Here is a 19,556-nt window from a genome sequence, read left to right as displayed (position 1 = left end):
AGAGCTAAGAGAGACGTCAGCTGAGATCCAAGGATCGTTGGTGAATGTAAAGACAAGGCCGAAGCCTGGTGCAGAAGGGTTGCAGAATCTTTCTAGCTCACATCCTCATCTTCTCAGAATCTAACAGAACGGCCGACTGCAAGGCTATGTGTTGGAGCCCACCGGGCACGCCCACACCGGCTCAGGCTCTCCACATGGGCCACAATCAGAAGATTTTAGCAGAAGAAGACCTGGGCGGAACTGTGCGTGAGCCCTTTAAAGTCTGAGAAGATTCACGCCTCTCAGGATGGGCTTGTTCAATGAGAAAGGCTGAAATTCCAAGCGGGAGGTTGGAAATACTGGGGAGTTTTATGACCCTTTGTCCGAGTGCATGGTAATTTGCATATGGAACTCGATTGGGTGTTGATGCAAAATTACTAAAGATTCTTAGAACACTAATATATTGCCTATGTACCAACATATAATAAATGAGTACACCCCCTCTGAAACTTAACAAATTCAGCAATTACTCTTTGCTTAGAAGACATGTTATGGTTTTTTAGAGATATAATATTCCAGCAAGTCTGCTTGAGCAGTTAACCAAAGAAGAATGTTAAAATTATTCAAGAAAATACCATTTTCTTATCAAAGTGATAAAATGTTGTGTTGCAAAAATGAGTACACTCTCCTGAAAGTTACTAAATAAAACTAAAAAAAAAAAAAATTCTGGTGTAAGGTTAAAACAAGTATTGATCAACAGGTAAGTATGTTGAACCAAAACTGTCAAAGGTAAGTAATTTCTTGATAATTAAGTGTTATATGACCCACTGAATCATACTCAGACTTAATGCTGACAACAATGAAACCACTTGGTTTATCCACACCAGAACTACCGACTGTAGCCAAAGCACAATAAACTCATTTAGCTTTTTCCAAGACCCATATTTACAAATTATAGACTTCTGGCAATCCATACTCTGGTCTCATGAGACCAATTCAATCATTTCGGATCTAACAGCATCCAAAATGTTCTGGTGTTGCTGGAGGTGGAGTACAGAGAAAAGTGCCTGGTTCCCACAGTGGCATTCAGTGGTAGTAAAGCTCTTCTATAGGGATGTATGAGTGCTGGAGGTGTGAGGGAGTTGTACTTTATCAATGCTGGCATCAATTCACACACCACTGTGTGATGAAATACAAAAACCTGAAACTGAAGATGCTACCCTCTTCTCATTCCCTGCATTGTTGTGCTTTTTTTAACATGACAGTGAAGATATTCATTCTCCTGAGTTGAAAATCCTTCAGTGGACATGTATTTCACTCAATCTTAACACTCTTGAGCTGCTGTGAGAGATTCTGTAGAGACAAACTGAGCAACACTCCCCATTAAAGACCAGGGCATTTAAGGAGGTCGTCCTCCAGGAGTTAAACAGCACAGATGTGAACATTTGTCATGAACTTGTACACTCAGTGCCAAGAAGTGTCAGAGCAGTGTACTTAAGAGTTATGGAGGACATATTAAGTTCTAGAATATTACACTTGGTTGAATTAAATCTAGGATGTACTCAATTCTGCAATCCTTCATTTAAACAAAAATTGACTAAGTTTCTTTTTGTTTTTTACTGATATTAATGGCATGTTTCTGTTTTTATTAAGAATGTTTAATACATTTCAATTTTGCCATCTTTCTATGAATTATATTAGTAATCATTAAGAAAATACATCTTTTATATTTAATCAGAGGGGGTGTACTAATTTATGCTGTGCACTGTAATTATGAGGTTTGTTTTCAGTTTGGATGCTGCTGATGTAGGCAGCGAGGCAGCTCAGTAGGTTTTGTGTGTGGTGTGAGGGGAGACAGATGTATCCTGGTGCAGCGTAGCTTTGAAGAGTCAGCCATCAGGGAAGCTTTTAAAGCTCTGCATCATTTTTTTCAACCTCTTCGCTTTTCCTCCTAGCACATTCTCTCTCTCTTTCTCTCTGCCTAATCTCCCTCCCATTTTGCCCTATGCACAAATCTTAAAAATGGCTCCAACTTGACTTTAAATACCTTTCAAGATGATTTTTTTCATCCCCGGGAAAGATCTGCTGTCCATTTGCTTGTGTTTCTCTCATCTAAATTCCCCCACAGCCAGTGTAAAGTTTGTGACAGAACATCTCAGAAAATTGCCTTGCACCGACTCTGTCATTCTACCCCAATATTTCGCTTTCCGCCTCTCTGCACCTTACGCTCTCTACAATCAGGAAAGTCCTCGATTACCCTGTGGGCTGCATTCCCAAGTGTGACTAGAGAACCTGGCCTCGGAAAAATTCAGAGAATCACTTCAAGCTGCTGGGCGTCATGGCCGGAGTTTAAGCTGTGCCGCGGCCTGCCTGCTTTTAATGAAAACTGATGAAGTGCGCTCCAGGATATGCGCGAAGTTCAAACCTCTCCTGCTGCCTTAATTTACAGGCTCCCTCTTCCTTCCACGTTTGATTAATCTTGCTCTCTCGTCTTCGGTGCATTAACACAACATGTTTTTTTTCCCGCACGATCGCTTACACTTTTTCTATCTCTTTTTTTTATCGCTTTCTCCCTTGCTCACTTGTTCCCGTTGCTGTGCACGGCAGGAGGGAGGCCGCTCTTCTCCTTTGGGGCTTGGGAGCTCCCTTGTTTTTATTAGGCATCTTCAAATAGCCAATTTATCTAGTACTGCCACCACAAGATTTAATTAACTCTTCAAATAATGGAGTGTGGTTATGCCATCCATTTGCAGAGGTAGAATGGAGAAACCAGTATCTCTCTGGCTCGTTGGGTTTGTTGTTTGCCAAAGATCTGGATCAGGACTAGTGGACGTTAGAAGTAGTAATAGAAGACAACTACTAATTACTAATTTGTCATTTAGGGGATTCTTTTATCCACAGTTACTTACTAGTGCACTTGTTGCATTGGCAGGGTGAAGGTGTGCATTACGGGGTGATTTAGGAAGTCTGACCCTCACAATTAGATGTTCGATCAATATTAAAAGTGTGTATTTAAGTATGTTTCAACAACATGCAGTACAGCAGTTTCAAACAATGATTCCGAAGTTAGATTGCAAGTTAGTTAGAATTAGATTAGACATGTTCGCCTGAGGAGGTTACCATAGCAACAGCAGACTGCTTGAGCAGGTTTTGTTAGGATCAGTCTCAGATGGTACAAGAAAAAACAGGTACTTTCATTATCACTTTAAGTGAAACATTTAACAAATACAACAGGAAAGAGGCAAAACTCCTCAACTTTTTTTGTCAAATTTTGTTGTTTTGAATTAAAAGTGTAGACTTTTGAAAATTATTTACGTGAATCTTGTAATTCATAATTGAATGTGATGCATAAGTAAATGTGTACTGTGCATATTTTAAGAAATCCATTTAATTCCTTTAAAAAAAAAAAGACAATTACTACCCCAACCTATACACTATACAGTATTGTTTAGCATGTGATGTGTAGTGGACAAGTGCAAATCAGACATACAGAACCAATATTTTTTCCTTGAATATTTTCTCCAATGGCGAGAGCAAGGTTAAAGAATTTAGTAGAGCATGCAAGGTTATAAGGAAATTAGTTTTTTTTTTCATTAATTTTATTTCACTCCTGTTCTTTCACTTTCATTCCTTTTTGAACCTCAAACTCACTTGTCTCTGTGTGTGCTTTTAGCATTACTCAATTTCAGCAATATGATTCTTTATCTTTTACCCCTGAAATGTTAATCTGTATTTTGGTCAGAATGTCTTAATATGTTGTTGTTGTGTAAATATTATATTTAAAAAAAAAACTCACATTCATACTCTGTAACACCATGGGTAGCTCTTGCATGTTGTGAATTGCTTTGTTGGCCATTGTATGAAAGCTTCAAATGCTGAGAACAGAATTCTGGACAGATGTTTAAAGAAACAGGCAGTTTCTTTTAGAAATAATCTCAATTAGAAACCGCAGGGCGTAGCAAGAGGCGGAATGATTGGAGCCAAGGCTACGTTCCTGGTTCTAACAGTTCTCTGTGATTAAATAAAAGCCTAAATGTTTCATTATGTTTTCTAGCGCTGTCCTGCTGGCTTTGAAAGGCCCCTGCTGAGCAAGCCAAGTTTTATGTAGATCTAAAAGAAGTCGTCATGTTCGCAGAACATTTAGTTCTTTTAGCATCATCCTCCCATGGTTTGTCGTTTGCTTTGTCTTTTTTTTCTGTCTTTCTTTTATTTGCAGTACTTCTTTCTTTCTTTCTTTCTTTCTTGTGTTTGCAGTGCCTCCTCTCTGTGAGGGCTGCTTTTATATGATACCAGGATATGTTCATCACTGTCAGGAAGTTGATCGGTGTCAAGAGCCTGGAGGCCGTACCGAATGAGGGTAGAAGCTGCGGAGAGTGAAAGACATTGTGAGAATAGGGGAGAGTGTGTCTGCATGAAGGCATCAGAAGAAGACTGATGGAAGCTGACAAACATTAAGAACCCTAGAGAGAAGGAGGGTGTATGCAGTAAGGGAAAAAAAACAAGAGAAGCTCTCTCGCTCTAAGTAAATATGTGAAATTGAATGAAGACGCAAACTCAAATACGCCATCCCATTTTCCCTGGAGAGTCACAGTCATGAGTCTGAAGTGTGTTTGTCCTTTAACAGTCATCATGAACTTTTCCCCTTCTATCACGGTAGAGCTGTACTTCTTTAGTACCAGGCACTTTCCATGAATATGGTACAAAATAAGGACAGAAACTCTTAAAAACCAAATTAAAAAATTGTTAACATCAAGAGTTCAAACTAAATGTCAGATGAGCCGTTTTATTTTCTATTCAATTTCTTTGACGTTTGCATTTTGCAGCCCTGTTACCAAAATTTGAGATGTTTTTAAATGCATTTCAAAACCCTTATTTGTGTTATTTCCTTATTAACTAGAAATATGCATGAAATAAACATTAAAAAATAAATAAAACTGCTAGAATGAGTAACAGGGTAGCCCTTTTAGTGTAAATGAAGCTGTTGCTAAATAGCAATTGACTAGTTTGGGACCAAATGTTACTTCATAGTTATTGATGAACTTAATACCATAAGTTAAAGGAAAATAATAGTTAAATCGTTTTATTTTTACAATTGGGTAACAGGCTTGAGCTGTTCATTTTGATGAATTAAAGGGATAGTTCACCCAAAAATGAAAATTTGATGTTTTTCTGCTTACCCCCAGGGCATCCAAGATGTAGGTGACTTTTTTTCTTAAGTAGAACACTTCAGTTTTTAACTCAAACCGTTGCAGTCTGTCAGTCATATAATGGTAGTCAATTGGCTCCACGGCTTTGAGAGTCAAAAAAAACATACACCGACAAAAACATACACCATCTTAAGACTTCATTGTATCGTCACGAGCCGCAGGGTTTAATTTGGTTTTATCTGTGTATGTTTTTTTTTACTCTCAATGCCGTGGAGCCCATTGACTGCCATTATATGACTGACAGACTGCAACGGTTTGAGTTAAAAATCTTCGTTTGTGTTCTACTGAAGAAACAAAGTCACCTGTACTTCTTGGATGGCCTGGGGGTAAGCAGATAAACATCAAATTTAAATTTTTGGGTGAACTATATCCCTTTAAGTCAGTCCCACAATTTGTCAAAAATTTTGAAAATTTGACGAGATTATTTACTACTTTACCCCTTTTTACTGTCATGCTGTAGAAAGGGTCCAAATTTGTGAGTGCAGCAATGTTAAAAAAAGTTTGAAGTGTTGAAGTGAAGAAATGGGCAACAAATATTATATTTTAAAATCCATTAAATCTATTAAAATCAGTTAATTAAAAAAGTTATTTTTTAACAACAAATAATTAAAATCAGTTTATTAGATTTGTCAAAATTATGTACAGACGTGATTGGGGGAGATATTTATTCTGTTTAAAATAAACTATTTTTAATGCTTAGTTTAGCTTATTTATGCTTAGATATACACTAGCTTTTAAAAGTTTGTGGTCAGTAAGATCATTTTTAATGTTTTTGAAAGGATTATCTTATATTCAACAAAGGCTGCATTTATTTGATCAACAATGCAGTAAAAGCTTTAATATTGTGTAATATTATTACAATTTAAAATTACTGTTTCTATTTCAATATATTTTAAAATGTAATTTATTTATGTAATGGCAAAGCTGAATTTTCAGCAGCCTTCAGAAATCAGTCTAATATGATTTGTTGCTAAAAAAAATTCTAAACAATTGTGCTGCTTAATATTTTTGTGGGAATAATAATAATAATTTTTTTTCAGGATTGATTTGAAATGGAAACATTTACCTTCATTTGTTCTGTTTATGATGGTATGGTCACAGTCCTTTGGTAAAAAAGTTGAAGTACCAACCTCCACTGGATGTTCACATCCATGTATACTCGGTTATTACTCTGCAGTCGAATGGTTACAGAGCCAATGAGCCGTCTACTGGCCATAAAAGAGAGGAATTGATCTTTACCGACAGCATCACATGACCCTCGTCTGTGCAGCACGCCACCATAGAATCGATATCTAGCCTTACTTGGATGAAGACAGTAGTTTCATGATCACTTTGTGCAGCATTTATGGTCACCAGTGGACTTGTGCAGCCCATCTCAATGTGTCTGTGCCAGTTTTAGCTTTTAGTTGATTATGAGGCAGTGCAGTTGTCTAATAGATCGCAGGCCATGTAGCGTAAGTGTTGTCTCTGTCGGCTTCTCTCATCATTACTGCTGAACAAGCCCTTCTCTAACAGCCTAGAGGTGTTCTCCTCAGAACCAGCCAGGTGCCTCCAGCTAGATGCTGCAGTTCTCCCATGAGGATGCTGTTTCTGGTATTAGGTTGACGTCACTCATAATTCACGAAGGCAGAGATAGCGGTGAGCAGGTCAAAATGCACTCCTTTGTGCTTGGTGTTAAGATTCTGAGAAAAAAGCCCAGACAGCAGGGGTAAATCAGAGGAACATACATACTGTTCACTTGAGATTGAATCCTTTGTCTATTTTTGAGTACAGAACTTGCCATGAGCTGGTCCTTTTTCCCAACATTATCAAACAACATTGCAACCATTTTATTTCTGTACTTTTATGGAACAAATGATCTAGCATATATTTTCTTACTTTACTTTCATTTTGTCTTTTACCTTTTGATTTGTTCACAGTTTTACTTGTTTTGTTGTAGTTTATTATTATTATTATTATTATTATTTAATTGTGCAGCATATTGGGTTAACAAAAAAACTTTAGCAACTAATTTTTGCAACTGAATAGCAATAATGGTTTTTTTTAAATTAAATTTAATTAATTTGTTTTGCTTTCATTTAGTCTTTTCTCCTTTGAATGTGAGGACTTGTTTAAGTTTTACTTGTTTTTGTCCAAATGAAATGGCATCAGCAACCATTTTATTTCCATAATGTGTCTTTTTTTTGTGAAACATAATATTCATAAACATAATATTTTTCTTCTTCCATTTTAATAGTCTTTTTTCCTTTTGATTTACTTTGTACTTTGTTGTAGGTTTTTTATTGTGCAGGATTTTTTTGGTAAACATGAATGACATTTAGCAACCAGTTTTTGTGAAACAATATTAAAAAAAAAATCTAATTTTCTTTTTCCTCCTTACTTTGACTATCATTAATACCTATCAGTGAAATGTACTAAATTAAACTATTTCATTTCACACACATATTACTAAAAGTTCATTTGCACTTAACAGAGAAGGTTTTTTTATTATTATAATTTTTTTTTAAAGGGGTTATGATCTTTTGACATTTAAGAGGTCTTTATATCATTATGCGAGTACTGTAAGCGTTGAAAGCAAATACAACCCATTATAACCACTGAAGTTAGATACAGAATACAGATGCCCATTCAAATTGTGTGCCCATTCTTAATTAAACTGCATTAGCAGCAATTTTACTTCAATAATGTGATGCTTTTGTGAAACTGGATATTCTAATTTTTTTCTCATTTTACTTTCATTTTTTTCTTATTTGCTGTCATTTGTCTTTTCTCCTTTAAATTTGAGTTAACAACTAAGATGTTGGTAGAGAAAGTCATTTCATTTTGATGAAATATCGTGCAGACTGACACATTTTTTTTTCAGAGTCATGCAATAAGACCAGGAAAGGCGCATGCTGTAACAAAAAATGTGTTGTTAAATGCACAGTAAGTCGCTTTGTATAAAAAATACCTGCTAAATGAATAAATCGAACAAATCAATAAATTGCAAGCTGTCCCAATTAATAATTAACTACATTTAAATTTTTTGGTGGACTATCCCTTTAAGAACTTCATCTGTATGAGGACTATATCTAACCCTCACGGTGAATACTGTAAATGTGAACCATCATGTGCTTTGTGGTGGAGGCCCATAGTACAGTAACTTAGAGTTTGACTCTCAAAGGACTGAAGTTGCTTAGGCTGCATTTTTTTCTTCTGTGCATTGCACTAGCTATCGCCTTGTCAAGACTCACAGGAGAGACAGAGAGCGAGAGAGACGGTAAAGCTCAGCGGCTGCAGCTGCAGTGGAATCATCAAAGCCAGAGAGAGAACAGGCCAGCTCTGTCTGCATCACTGCTCCTGCATGCATGATCGGCTAACCACCTATGTGCCAATCAGTAGATTTTAATTGGGTAAAAGAGAGCAGAATGTCGCCTGTAGCAATCATAAGGAACCATCCCATCATCTCCTCCACCTCCTCCTCCCTGTGCTGCCCACACTTGTCTTTCATGCAGTCAGAGTTTTGTGCTCTTCATAGAGTGTGTAAAGACATTTATGCGCTCTAGGGTTGCTTTGGAAATAAAAAGCATGCTGATGATTTTAGACATCACACTCTGACAACAAAAGCACCCGTAAAAATGAGACCATGCGATTAGTACATGCTGTTCCTGACTGGAAAACACATCTGTGTGAAGCCATGCTTTTCTCGGGTAGTTTTTGCAGCAGGAAGGACCTCAGCATAGTGTGTGTAGCTCTGTTCCAAACTCTGGTGAGCTACTGTATCTATAGACCATACTGGAAAAACCCACTTAAACTTTGGTGCTTAATATATTTGTGGAAACCGTATTAGATATTTTCAGGATTCTTTGATGAATAGAAACGGTGTTTATTTGAAATAGAAATATTTGTAACATTTTAAATGCCTTGCCTGTCTTTTTTTAATCGATCTTACCCCGAACTTTTGAATGGTAGTGCACAGTTTCCACAAAAATATTACGCAGCATAACGGTTTTCAACACTGATGATAATAAGAAATGTTTCTTGACACCAAATCAGCATATTAGAATGATTACTGAAGGATCATGTGACACTGAAGACTTGAGTAATGGGTGCTGAAAAATCAGCTTTGCCATTACAGTAAATTAAAATACTAATACATAATTATTTTAAATTGTAATAACATTTCACATTACTGTTTTAATGTATGTTTCGTCAAATAAATGTATCTTTAGTGAGCACTCTTCAGTATTCCGCTCACTAGGTTTTAGAAAAGAGCATGTATTGATAAAAAAAAAAAAAACAGTACGCATATATGTTATTTATTTCTCCATATAATGTCTTGGCTACAACCTGAGCTTCAAAGACCATTTGCGATATACATTGTAACAAAGCACTCAGCATTATACACAGACAAGGCAGACAGGAAACCTCCTCCAACTGCGCACATGTCCTCTTTTTCTGGTCCACACCTTCACCCCTGCCTTTTTCCTTTCATCTCTGTGCTGTTTTTCTCCTCCTCTTCTGTCAGCTGTTATATAAAGCGGTCTTGATGAAGAAACATAACTGGAAATAACAAGCTTCATCTTGAAGCCTTAGCCCATATAACGCATTACTTATTTTGTGGTCTTGGAGATTAACAGACCTTCTTCTTGTTGTTGCTTATTATCTTCAATTAAATCTCCAGTTAAGTTAGCTGAGCTAGAATTAGTACATTAGAGACATTATACAGATTATACTATCTGACATTTGAATCTGGTATTTTTGGGGTCTGTATGCCATGATGCCTTGTTTTTTGGTTCAAAGCATTATGTGCCATATGGCTTTTTATTCCAGCTTCTCTTAAGCATGGAGCTATCATATCAGATTGATCTCAATTAGAGCTTCATTACAGCTTTATTCCACAATACACGATATCATTTTTACAGAACAGCTTTTTATTCTTTTTATGACTCTGGAAAAAGGGTGATCAGACAAGAACAATTATGACTATTCAGACCACTGTTGAATGACATTTTAACAAATGGTTCCCCCATTTTAAGCACCAGTGTGTTGAAGTGTTCTGTGAGTCCCTCCTCCATCTTTTCAATTCATTGAAAAACATATCCACCAAAAAAAATTTAAAAAAAATTACAGCATATTTATATACCTTCCCTCATTAGAGGGCCCAGTCATGTTGTGCTTCTTCGCAGCAGTGAATTTCAACAAATAATGCATTCCCTCTTTGGGTTCAAATGTTTTTTTTTCCTTTTCTTTTCTTCTCTTTTCTTTTTTGTGATATTTACCCCTTTCAGCGCCTCATTAACATTCGACTAGTGTTTCTTCTGCATAAAGTAGCGACTGATTTATTCAATAATTTATTAATTGGTTAATTAATCTTGTTGAAACGGACGCTTTAGGTTGTAATCCCCCATGCCTTGGGCCTGTCGTAAAAAAACAAGCCTGTCCTTGAATTATTATTTACTCAAATCTTACTTGTCATTCTTTATCTTCACATAATTTGATTTTGAGCCTTGTTGTGGCTCGAAATAATGGCGGTCATCAAATAATAGCCAATCCTTTGTGTCGGGAGCATTACTTCTCATCAATCCTCATATTATTTTTATAGTACTTTCGTTACCTCATTTGTTAGTATTGGCCTTTCCTAGATGTCACTTCCCCCTCTGACTGTGGAGTCTTTCTTTCACTATCTACACCACGCTTTCCTCTAGGTTTCTTGGATTGACGGTCATGCTACTGTTTGAGTTTGAAGTAGAATTGGAGTTGGAGTTGGAGGAGTTGTTGGAAGCAAAGGCATGTAGATAGTTCTGCGTTAGGCCGTGGCTGTACTGCTCACTGCTACCCATGCTGGACGTGCTGGTGGTGGAGGCACAGTGGACAAGCATACCATTTAGGGACTGGCTACGTCGGGACCAGATAACGCTCAGTTGCTTGGCGTAGCTGTAACACGTGGTGGTGGTGATTTCACCCACGTCAAAAGAGCAGCTACGCTTGGTTTTGAGCGCTTGTCTCAAGTCTGAGCTTCCTTCCCTTCCGTCATCTCCATCTTCTGTTGGTGCAAGCGAGTCCAAGACGTGTCTGTCCATGTCTTTGTCTTTCTCCAGAGACTTCCGTAACTTGAACCTACCTGCTCGATTTTGTGTCGGCGTGGGCAGTGTGTTACTTGGGGAGTAATAGAGTGTCAATCTCTCACTTTCTGGTGTAAGAGGACTAAAACATTTTTCCCTCACTGCCCTGTCACCCCTATCGCGTGTGCCATGGTGTGGCTCCGGACTCTGTTTAGGCTTTAGGAGAGAGCTGGGCTTGTGTTTGTCTTTTGTTCTTTGGGCCAAGAGTCCATTTGGCAAGGCCACCATCATCATACTGTTGTTTCCGTTCGTTTGGGCGTAAACATCCACCCCTTTGGCTGGAAAGAACTTGCCCGGCCTATTGGCATCGTCCCGACACTCTCCACAGACGCGATGGCGCACCATCATGGCCACAGTGAAGACCAGAAGGGTTACCACCACCACACCACCCACCATCACTGTCAACGTGCCGCCCAGGAAGTGAGCGTGCAGAGAACGACATTCTGGATAATCCTCTTTAGTGCTGAACTGGACGCAGCCCAGCACCTTTGTAGTAGCCAAGGAGGAGATGCCATCATCGAATATGGCCAAGACGCACAGGCTATAGTCTGCTCCTGACACCAAGTTTTTCAGCAGGAAACTATTACTGGTTGAAGGCAGAATTCTGACACCAAATAGAAAAAGAAGAGAACATTTATGAGAAATTTTAAACATTATGTCAAGGAATAATCCAGCCTGAAATACATCAAGCACAACAAGGTGAGATTTAGAAGATCAGTTTTGTAGTGAAAATGGCTTAAATCAATACCCTGCAATGAAGGGGAATCTATAAAAGAGCAAATTAAGAATGAACTACAGATGTTGTAGTTAAGGCAATGAGGCATTTTTACATTAAAGCTAAGAGGGTTCTGACATGCTTCTTGCCTGAAGGACTCCTGCCCACACTAGTCTTTACAATCTGCCATCTCTGGCAGAAACTGTGTCCGTACAGTACTCTTTAATAGACTTCATTGACCGTGTCCAGTGCATTTGCTTTGGAAGCTTGGTATATATGTCTGTAATGAAAATGCTTTGGAAGACTACACCTGATTCAAGTCCTTTAATTCACTTTACTTTAAGAGGTAATTGGCGGTTACTGCAGAAGGACCTTGAACAATTTTTAATCTCCTTTGCCCTAGTTTCAATAAGTTATTTGCCTCCTTTTCAGATTCAAGAATCTTTCGTTCAGATTTGTCAATTTTATTAATTTATTTTTCACTAAACTATTTCTTTCCTTGAGTATCCACCTCAGTAAAAAGAACTGTAGTGTTATTGAATAATTGCTGCACTGTAAGGAATCAAAGACATCTGAATTCACATTCATGTAGACTTCTCCTGTTTTTGAGCTCAGTGTGTCACTGCATATCAATGAGACATTTGCATGCTTATCTGCATGTTAACTTTCCAAATCTTATGGATGATTTGAATTGCAAGCCTTACAGGAAACCTGTCTTAATGATCTGATGTTAATGAAGCCTTACATGTTTCTCTATGAATTGTGTTGGCCAGTGATTTTGAAAATGAATTATGCAAAATTCTCCTATTATTTCCATAGGATGGTTTGCATTTTTAGACCAGTTCAGATCTCTACATGGCCATGGCAGGAATTGGAAATATTGGATATAACTTTGCATGTTGACACATATATTGTACTGCATTATGTTCTGCAACTATGAGTTTTGCCTCTCTTTTTTTTTTTAAACTGAGAAACAATATTGTTTTCTGTGGGTATTGACATTATGCCACAAATGCTGTCAATAGAGTGGAACTTGCATTGAATGTGGAGCATTGCCTTGAATGTGCAAAAATATCTAGGAAAAAGTTTATCTCTCTAGTTTAGCAGTGCACTCAAGGTGGCCAGTCAATGTGCATTAATGTCTGTCTTTTGGCCTAGAGTAGCTTTCTGTGTTTATTCTTACATATTCCTGAATGTTGATGGGAATAGCTGTAGTAACAGGTCTGTTATGAAGATGCCTGGCCTCCCACTCATCCACTTATCTGCCTGCCATCACTCAGCAACTGCTGCTACTTCTATACTACTATATATATATATATATATATATATATTCTCTCCTTGTCATCCAAACATTCCCCTCACCTTCACCATTTATTATTGATGCCAATCCCTGGAAATCCCACTGCCCCTTCCTTTTGTTAAGCCTCTCAAGATATGTTCTTACCATGCCAGAATTGTTATTGAGTGTATATGACTGAAGAGCTCTAGTAAGGTTGTAAAGGTAAAGGAAAAGGTAATGAGAAAGGAGAGTAAGATAAACAAATCAAATCGTAAAATAAAGGCTACCATGGAGGAATTTCTTTTTTTATGTCAGTAGTAGGATATTTGAATGCAAGCTGTGTTGTTTGTGCATCAAAATAATGCTGCACCGTATGCAAAAAGTATCAGTATTCATAAGTAGTTGAACTATACTCAGATGATATACTGCATCTGCTGAGATTCTGAAGCTGAAGTGTGCAAACAGTGGACATTTCACTATCCCATGAGGGAACAAAAGCTGAAAAACTATCAGGCTTGAGATGATATAAAGTCAAAGATGTTAAAAAATCAAAAAGCTGTCAGCCAAAGTTTCTTCTAATTTAAATAGTCAGAAATTGATCAAATGTATTTATACTACAAAGCTGTATGCCAGAAAAATATCAGATGTTAAAAAGTTCTTCATTGGATATACGACATAATATAAAAGTATGGGAATTTGGACACAGCCAATAACTACTGACTTCTCCAGCCTATCTAAGAAGAGTCAATGTAAGCAACTCCCACAGCCCTTCCCTTGTGAGCTGTCCCATCTCTCTGTCCCCTTTCTCCCTCCATTTAGATCCATTTCACTCTTCCTGATTCATTTTGACAGCATCTTCAAATGTGTAGGTTTTGCCCTTTTAAAGGGTCCATCCTGTTTTCCCCAGAGTCAGCATGTCCTCTCATTCCACAGCTCAGCTTTCTTTACCCCTCCCTGGCTATAAATAGATGCCTGCATGTCTTTTAGCCTCATGGCTCAACTTGAATCTTCCATCCATTTTGTGCTGTGTCTGTTTCCTTTGGCCTTATCCTTCCATCAATATCTGAAGCCTATAATCCATGAACATGAGCACCAAGGATGTTTATATGCTTTCACTTGAAACGCATGAAAACCAAACACTGAAAACCAACACATCATTTTCTCCTTTTTTGTCAAAAGTGCTGCCACAATACAGAAACAAGATGTCCTTACCTGTAAACCAGTGCGTCGTCAGCTGTGCTGTTGTACTGGATCTGATACATCCACACCAAGAAAGGCGTTGAAGATCGACCCATTTTCCAGCGAATCTGAGCTGAATTGGATGTCACACCTAGAACTCCTACCAAGGTTTTTGCTCCTCCATTACTGCTTCCACTTCCTCTTTCTCCAGTATCTGCCTTGCTTCCCGTGACATTCCGTATGGTCACCACACCAGTCCCTGCTCCTTCAACCCCTCCACGGCCACTACTAATATCGGAGGATCCAGGGTCTCTGTGGTTGATAAGAGTTATTGTACCATTCCCTCTATGAGGAAGAGGGATGATCTTCAAGTCTACCAGAGCTGTGGATTCCCCTGCAGCATTGATGGCAATGCATGTATAGGTGCCATCATCTCTGGCACGGGTCACCAAAAAGTCCAGTGTGCCATTGTAGTGTGAGTTAATGCGACTGGAGTTGGCCACAATACGGTCATCTGGTGACACCCAATGAATGACTGGCTCAGGGTCACCAATGGCTCTACATTTAAGTGTGGCTCGTTGGCCCTCCAACACCCACAGCTTGTTGGTATTACGAGTGATCAGTGGAGGCTCACACGTAAACTCTTCCTCTGGGATGGACCAGAAATATCGACCCGCCAGATGAGCAGGTGTGGCACATGTCTCCATGTCGTCTTCCCGAATCAGTCGTCGTAGCCACAACAGCTCACAGTTGCAGTGCAGGGGATTCCCTCCAAAGTTAAGGCTGATGATGGAATTGTACGGTGTTGGACTGACAACCCCAATTTGGGATCTGGAAAACAGTGGATCAGGGGGAAGAGTCTGCAGTCTGTTTGAGGTCATATCCAGTCGGGACAGTTTGTAGAGCTCACTGAAAGAACCCTCAGCAACCTGGTCTATTAGATTGTGATCTAGATTTAAGGTGTGCAGGCTAGCCATATTCTGAATAGAATCCCAAGGAACTCTACGAAGGTTGTTGTAGGAAAGGTCCAGATCCTCCAGAGTTAGTAGGAAGTCATCAAAAGCATCCGCCGAAACATCTGTGAGCTGATTGTTGTTGATGATGAGATGCTGAAGGTTAATAAGACCTGTCAGGTCCTGAGGTCCCACTACTGTGAGACGGTTGGTGTCCAGGTGAAGTGAACGCAGACTCTCCAGATCAGCAAAGGCCAGTGGTTTTAGAGCATGTATGGTGTTGCGTGACAATGTTAGGTCAACTAGTCCTGTCATATTGGCAAAGTCTGCACCTCCCACTTCCAGGATGTAGTTGTCAGCAAGACGCAGCTCCACAGTGCGGCGATCAATGTTTGGTGGCACGAAAAGCAGGCCTTTATTAACACACAGTGTGCTCAGAGACTCTGATAAGTTCCGACACACGCAATGGATGGGGCAGATGGACACCATGCCCCATGTCTCCCCTGCCGACACACCTTGTCCGCTCCGCAGCAGTATGAAGCCTAGAAGACCCAGCCAGAACATTGTTATTTGTGGCATGGGACAGGGGCGGACACGTATTGTGCTGACAGGGATAGATGAAGCAAGATATCTCCTTGATTGGATCCATTTCGAGCTCTCCTGTTCTTGCAACAGATTGGTTCCTCTGGATGGACTCCCCGGTTCTGTGTGTTGCATGGTAACCAGGTTGTCCACAGACCTGTGTAAAGAGAACAGACATTAGTGGCTTCAACTCATAACTTCTTGTTAAGAATTTGGAGAAGCTGAGCCCTATCTCCCCCAATCCTAAGCCTGCTTGTCCATTCAATAATCCCCAGCACAAATGCGGTTATTCATTAATTGCCACTGAGACTTGGTGTTATGCCTAATCATTCATCCAGTATAAGCTCACTTCATCTTACAGTGTATCAAAGAGGAGCTAATCGTGAGCTAATCTACCAGTGTCCATTGCTTCAGATTAATGGTCTACCTGGAATCCTTTGTCAGTTGTTTAGATTTCAAGGCATTTATCATGTATCCAGCAAGTGTAGCAAGAACCTTAAACTTTTCCCCTGGTTTGTGAGTGAAAGAGAGACTCGATTTGGCTGCCAGGGACAAGCACCAAGATGATCAGTCACATTCTAATTGATGAATGCCTTGGCTGTCTTCTCATCGCAGATGTGAGATTATGTGGCTGTTGCTGTGGCTGTGTGTGCAGACACAGTGCATCTATTTACCCAAGTCTTATGTCCTTCTGTTTGTTCTCCCTGCTGCTCCCTGCTCTCCTACAGGGGTCTGATTACTCCTTTAACCTGATACATAACTGTCTGTGTGTGTTTGGTCTGTCGCACACATTGACAGACATGCTCCAACCAACCAGTGCAAGGACAGTAGGGAACAACACAAGCTGCAATGAGTGTGCAAATGTTTGATTGATTTCACATGACCAAAACCCTGTGATATGTAATGCACAACTGTCCCTAAACATTTGCAAATGCTTGACTTGGTTTAATTAGTCCATCAGTCGCCATCAATAAAGTGTAATGCTGATGCTTCTATTTGTTTTTTACGTGATTTTGGCCTGTTCATTTCAGTCTTACATAATGGCTCTAGTGTCACACTCGCAAAGCAGTTTTTAAAACAAGTGTGTGTATGCAAGTGAGCAAGGGAGAGATCAAGAGATAAGATGGGGCAGCGTAGAGAGTAGAGTTATATCCTATAAATAACCCCATGTGCAATTGGCTCAAAGCTGTATGTGTGCAAATTTGCTATAAAGAATGAAAACCCAGTGGACTTCATATTCATTGTGCTGAATCTGGAATTACACACTGTAAATATTCTGCAAACATTTGACAAACCTCATGAGCTTCTACCTGCCAGCAGTAGGATATTTTGTGCATGGAAGAGAAAGGAGAAAAATTACTGTCATTTTTCATACCTGTTTGTGTCTGTTTCATCAAGATTTAAAATGGTTTCCAATCCTTTCAGTTCCTTTATAGACAATCTGCCCAGCTAGTCCCATCATTGCTTCAGATTAAAATCTAGAGTGAAACACTGTGGAAATATTCAGGTGTGCTGAGGGTCGATTTGTTCCTCATAGTTAATTGCTGAAAATCATGATGATGTGAATTTGATCTGTGGTCAAATGGAAGACTTACTGACAGTCACATCCTCACTGCCTTGTCGTTCCTTTCTTCACCATGAGTCACTGCCCCGTTTCCATAATCCTTAGTGAACCTCAGTTAATCGGAATTGGGTATGTCTGGATTGTTTTTTCCCACCTTGATTTTCATTAGGAAATTCATCCAAAATTCTCCTTTGTTTCACAGCATTTTAAAAGTCAGAATCCAGTGAAAGCTTTTTTTTATTCAAATCTTCTTTTATTTGTAAAGGTGCTTCCAGCAGCAAGTGGCTTCCAATCCATTTCATCTCTGAGTGAACTGCCAAAAGAAACAAAAATCCCTCTTAATAAATATTTAACTAATATTAAAAGCTCACATTCTTTTTTTTTTTATTGTCAGCCTAATTTTGTTCTCTCATTTCTCTTGCATAGACCTTTAGCTCAGATGCCACATCTTAAAGTGGAAAGCATGTTGTGTAATGTTCATGTCTGTTTGCTGATGTCGGCGTCTTATACTATTGAGGATCCTAAATGAATTGATTCTTCCTGTAAACTGGCGCATTAAAGCAAATAATCCAATTAGACCTGCTTTCAAGCAGACCCGGTGGGTCTGGCTGAGCCAAATATGTGTGTATGTGTGTGCACACTCTTGTCTAGATGGACGTGAAGTCTATACACTAATTTTACTGCATGATTCCCTCCTAATTGTTTTCTCTCTAATCCACCATGAACTGTTGTAGTCTTTCTACTCTGTCTTAACTATCTTATTATCTCTGTCTCCACTAATCCTCAACCTCTCCTAAATACCTATAGGGTGAAGGCAAACATATACCAACCTTTTTTATTTCCAAATTCCTGCTTATGTCCATCCAAGAGAACTGCTGCCCTCTCCAGGGGTCTCTTTCCCTCTACATCCTCTCAGGTTCCTCAGGGAGGGATTTTGGGTAGCATCCTCACCCCTCGCTTCTCTCCCCACAGCTTCTTTGTTTTTACTTTTGCAAACGGTCCTGGGAAACCCTGCCCGCAAAGTAGGAAACCATCACCTACAGACACGAAGAACCTTCATATAACCATGCGGTTGAGTCCTCACCGATGTCGCTTATTGCCATCAATCAATGCCTCGTTTTTGCTTTTTCGTTCCTGCTCCGTATTCTTGAACTGCGTGAGTCTGTGATTTGTTGGTTCTGATGCAGAGAGCAAGTCGTTGCGAGTGCAAGCGTTTGCGACTGCAATGTGTCTGCTACAGCAAGGGCAGAGTGAGCGGGAGGGAGGGAAGAGAAAACGAGAGAGAGAGGGAAAGGGAGGGAGGAAGGAGGGAGGGGGGGTGGTTGGAGTGTCAGAGCCTGAAGCAGTCTTGGCTCTTGGTATGAGGGGAGAGATGAAATGCAAGGGTAAAAATGGCAGATTGAGAGTGCATTGGCTAACTGGGGTGTGAGGTTGGATCTGGAGAGGAATTGCCCAAAGCTTTGTCCCTCTGACAGTACATTTTCAACAGCAGGGCACCATCGGCGGGCAGACACGCTAAGAACTTTTGTCACCAATTCTCCCATAGAGTTGATTTTCACCTACTGTAAATGGCATAAAATGGATAAGAGCAGATGATTTTGAGAACTTTTTGAGGTGGTGCAACAAAGGCATTCTGATGCCCTTGACGGGACATGACATGGGTCCAGTCCCATCCACCATCATTGACTGTATTTTTGCTTTTTAAGTGGAAAAAAAAACACTTGAAATTTGTATTAAAAAAATAAAATAAATTAAATGCATGAACTTTCAAATAACAATGAAAACAGTAACACCTTTAACAGTAATGTTCAATTTGTTAACATTAATGTATGCAGTAGGCATTCTGAACTAATAATGATTTTTATTCATAATAAGTTGAAAATATGCTATGTGCTATGTTGTTAATTTGTGAATATTCATAATACATAACTAATGTTAACTTGAAATGTTACAATGTGTTAGTATAATAGTTTTGGGTCTGTCAGATTTTTTAA

The 19,556-nt window shown here is 39.2% G+C and overlaps 2 protein-coding genes across 4 annotated transcripts in view; one reads left to right on the top strand and one right to left on the bottom strand.

Annotated features, from left to right (window-relative positions):
* LOC107559404 (pyruvate carboxylase, mitochondrial-like) overlaps positions 1-19,556 on the top strand; it is a 144,417-nt gene that overhangs the window by 89,666 nt on the left and 35,195 nt on the right. The window lies entirely within an intron of this gene.
* Positions 9,478-18,799, bottom strand: LOC107559412 (leucine-rich repeat and fibronectin type-III domain-containing protein 4-like). Of its 3 annotated transcripts, none has more exons than XM_016243224.1 (4): positions 18,393-18,799; positions 17,374-17,875; positions 14,497-16,155; positions 9,478-11,894 (listed from the first exon to the last, which is right to left on the bottom strand). In XM_016243224.1, exons 3-4 carry the CDS (start codon positions 16,131-16,133, stop codon positions 10,853-10,855), a joined length of 2,679 nt encoding a protein of 892 aa, XP_016098710.1. In that variant the 5' UTR covers positions 16,134-16,155; positions 17,374-17,875; positions 18,393-18,799; the 3' UTR covers positions 9,478-10,852. The 3 variants fall into 3 exon arrangements, with proteins under 3 accessions (XP_016098710.1, XP_016098711.1, XP_016098712.1); XM_016243225.1 differs by having other exon boundaries at positions 17,594-17,875; XM_016243226.1 differs by lacking the exon at positions 17,374-17,875.

Source organism: Sinocyclocheilus grahami, unplaced genomic scaffold, assembly GCF_001515645.1.
Source record: "Sinocyclocheilus grahami isolate Dianchi unplaced genomic scaffold, SAMN03320097.WGS_v1.1 scaffold684.1, whole genome shotgun sequence".
Taxonomy (NCBI): Eukaryota; Metazoa; Chordata; class Actinopteri; order Cypriniformes; family Cyprinidae; genus Sinocyclocheilus; species Sinocyclocheilus grahami.
This window is presented reverse-complemented; position numbering and strand designations above follow the sequence as displayed.

What these genes read in the sequence shown, in the direction of transcription:
- LOC107559412 (XM_016243224.1), bottom strand. Translation starts at nt 16,133, where the DNA reads ATGCAACACACAGAACCGGGGAGTCCATCCAGAGGAACCAATCTGTTG. An exon ending in GACGACGCACTGGTTTACAG is followed by an intron (nt 11,895 to 14,496) that starts GTAAGGACATCT and finishes ATTTGGTGTCAG; the next exon opens with AATTCTGCCTTCAACCAGTA.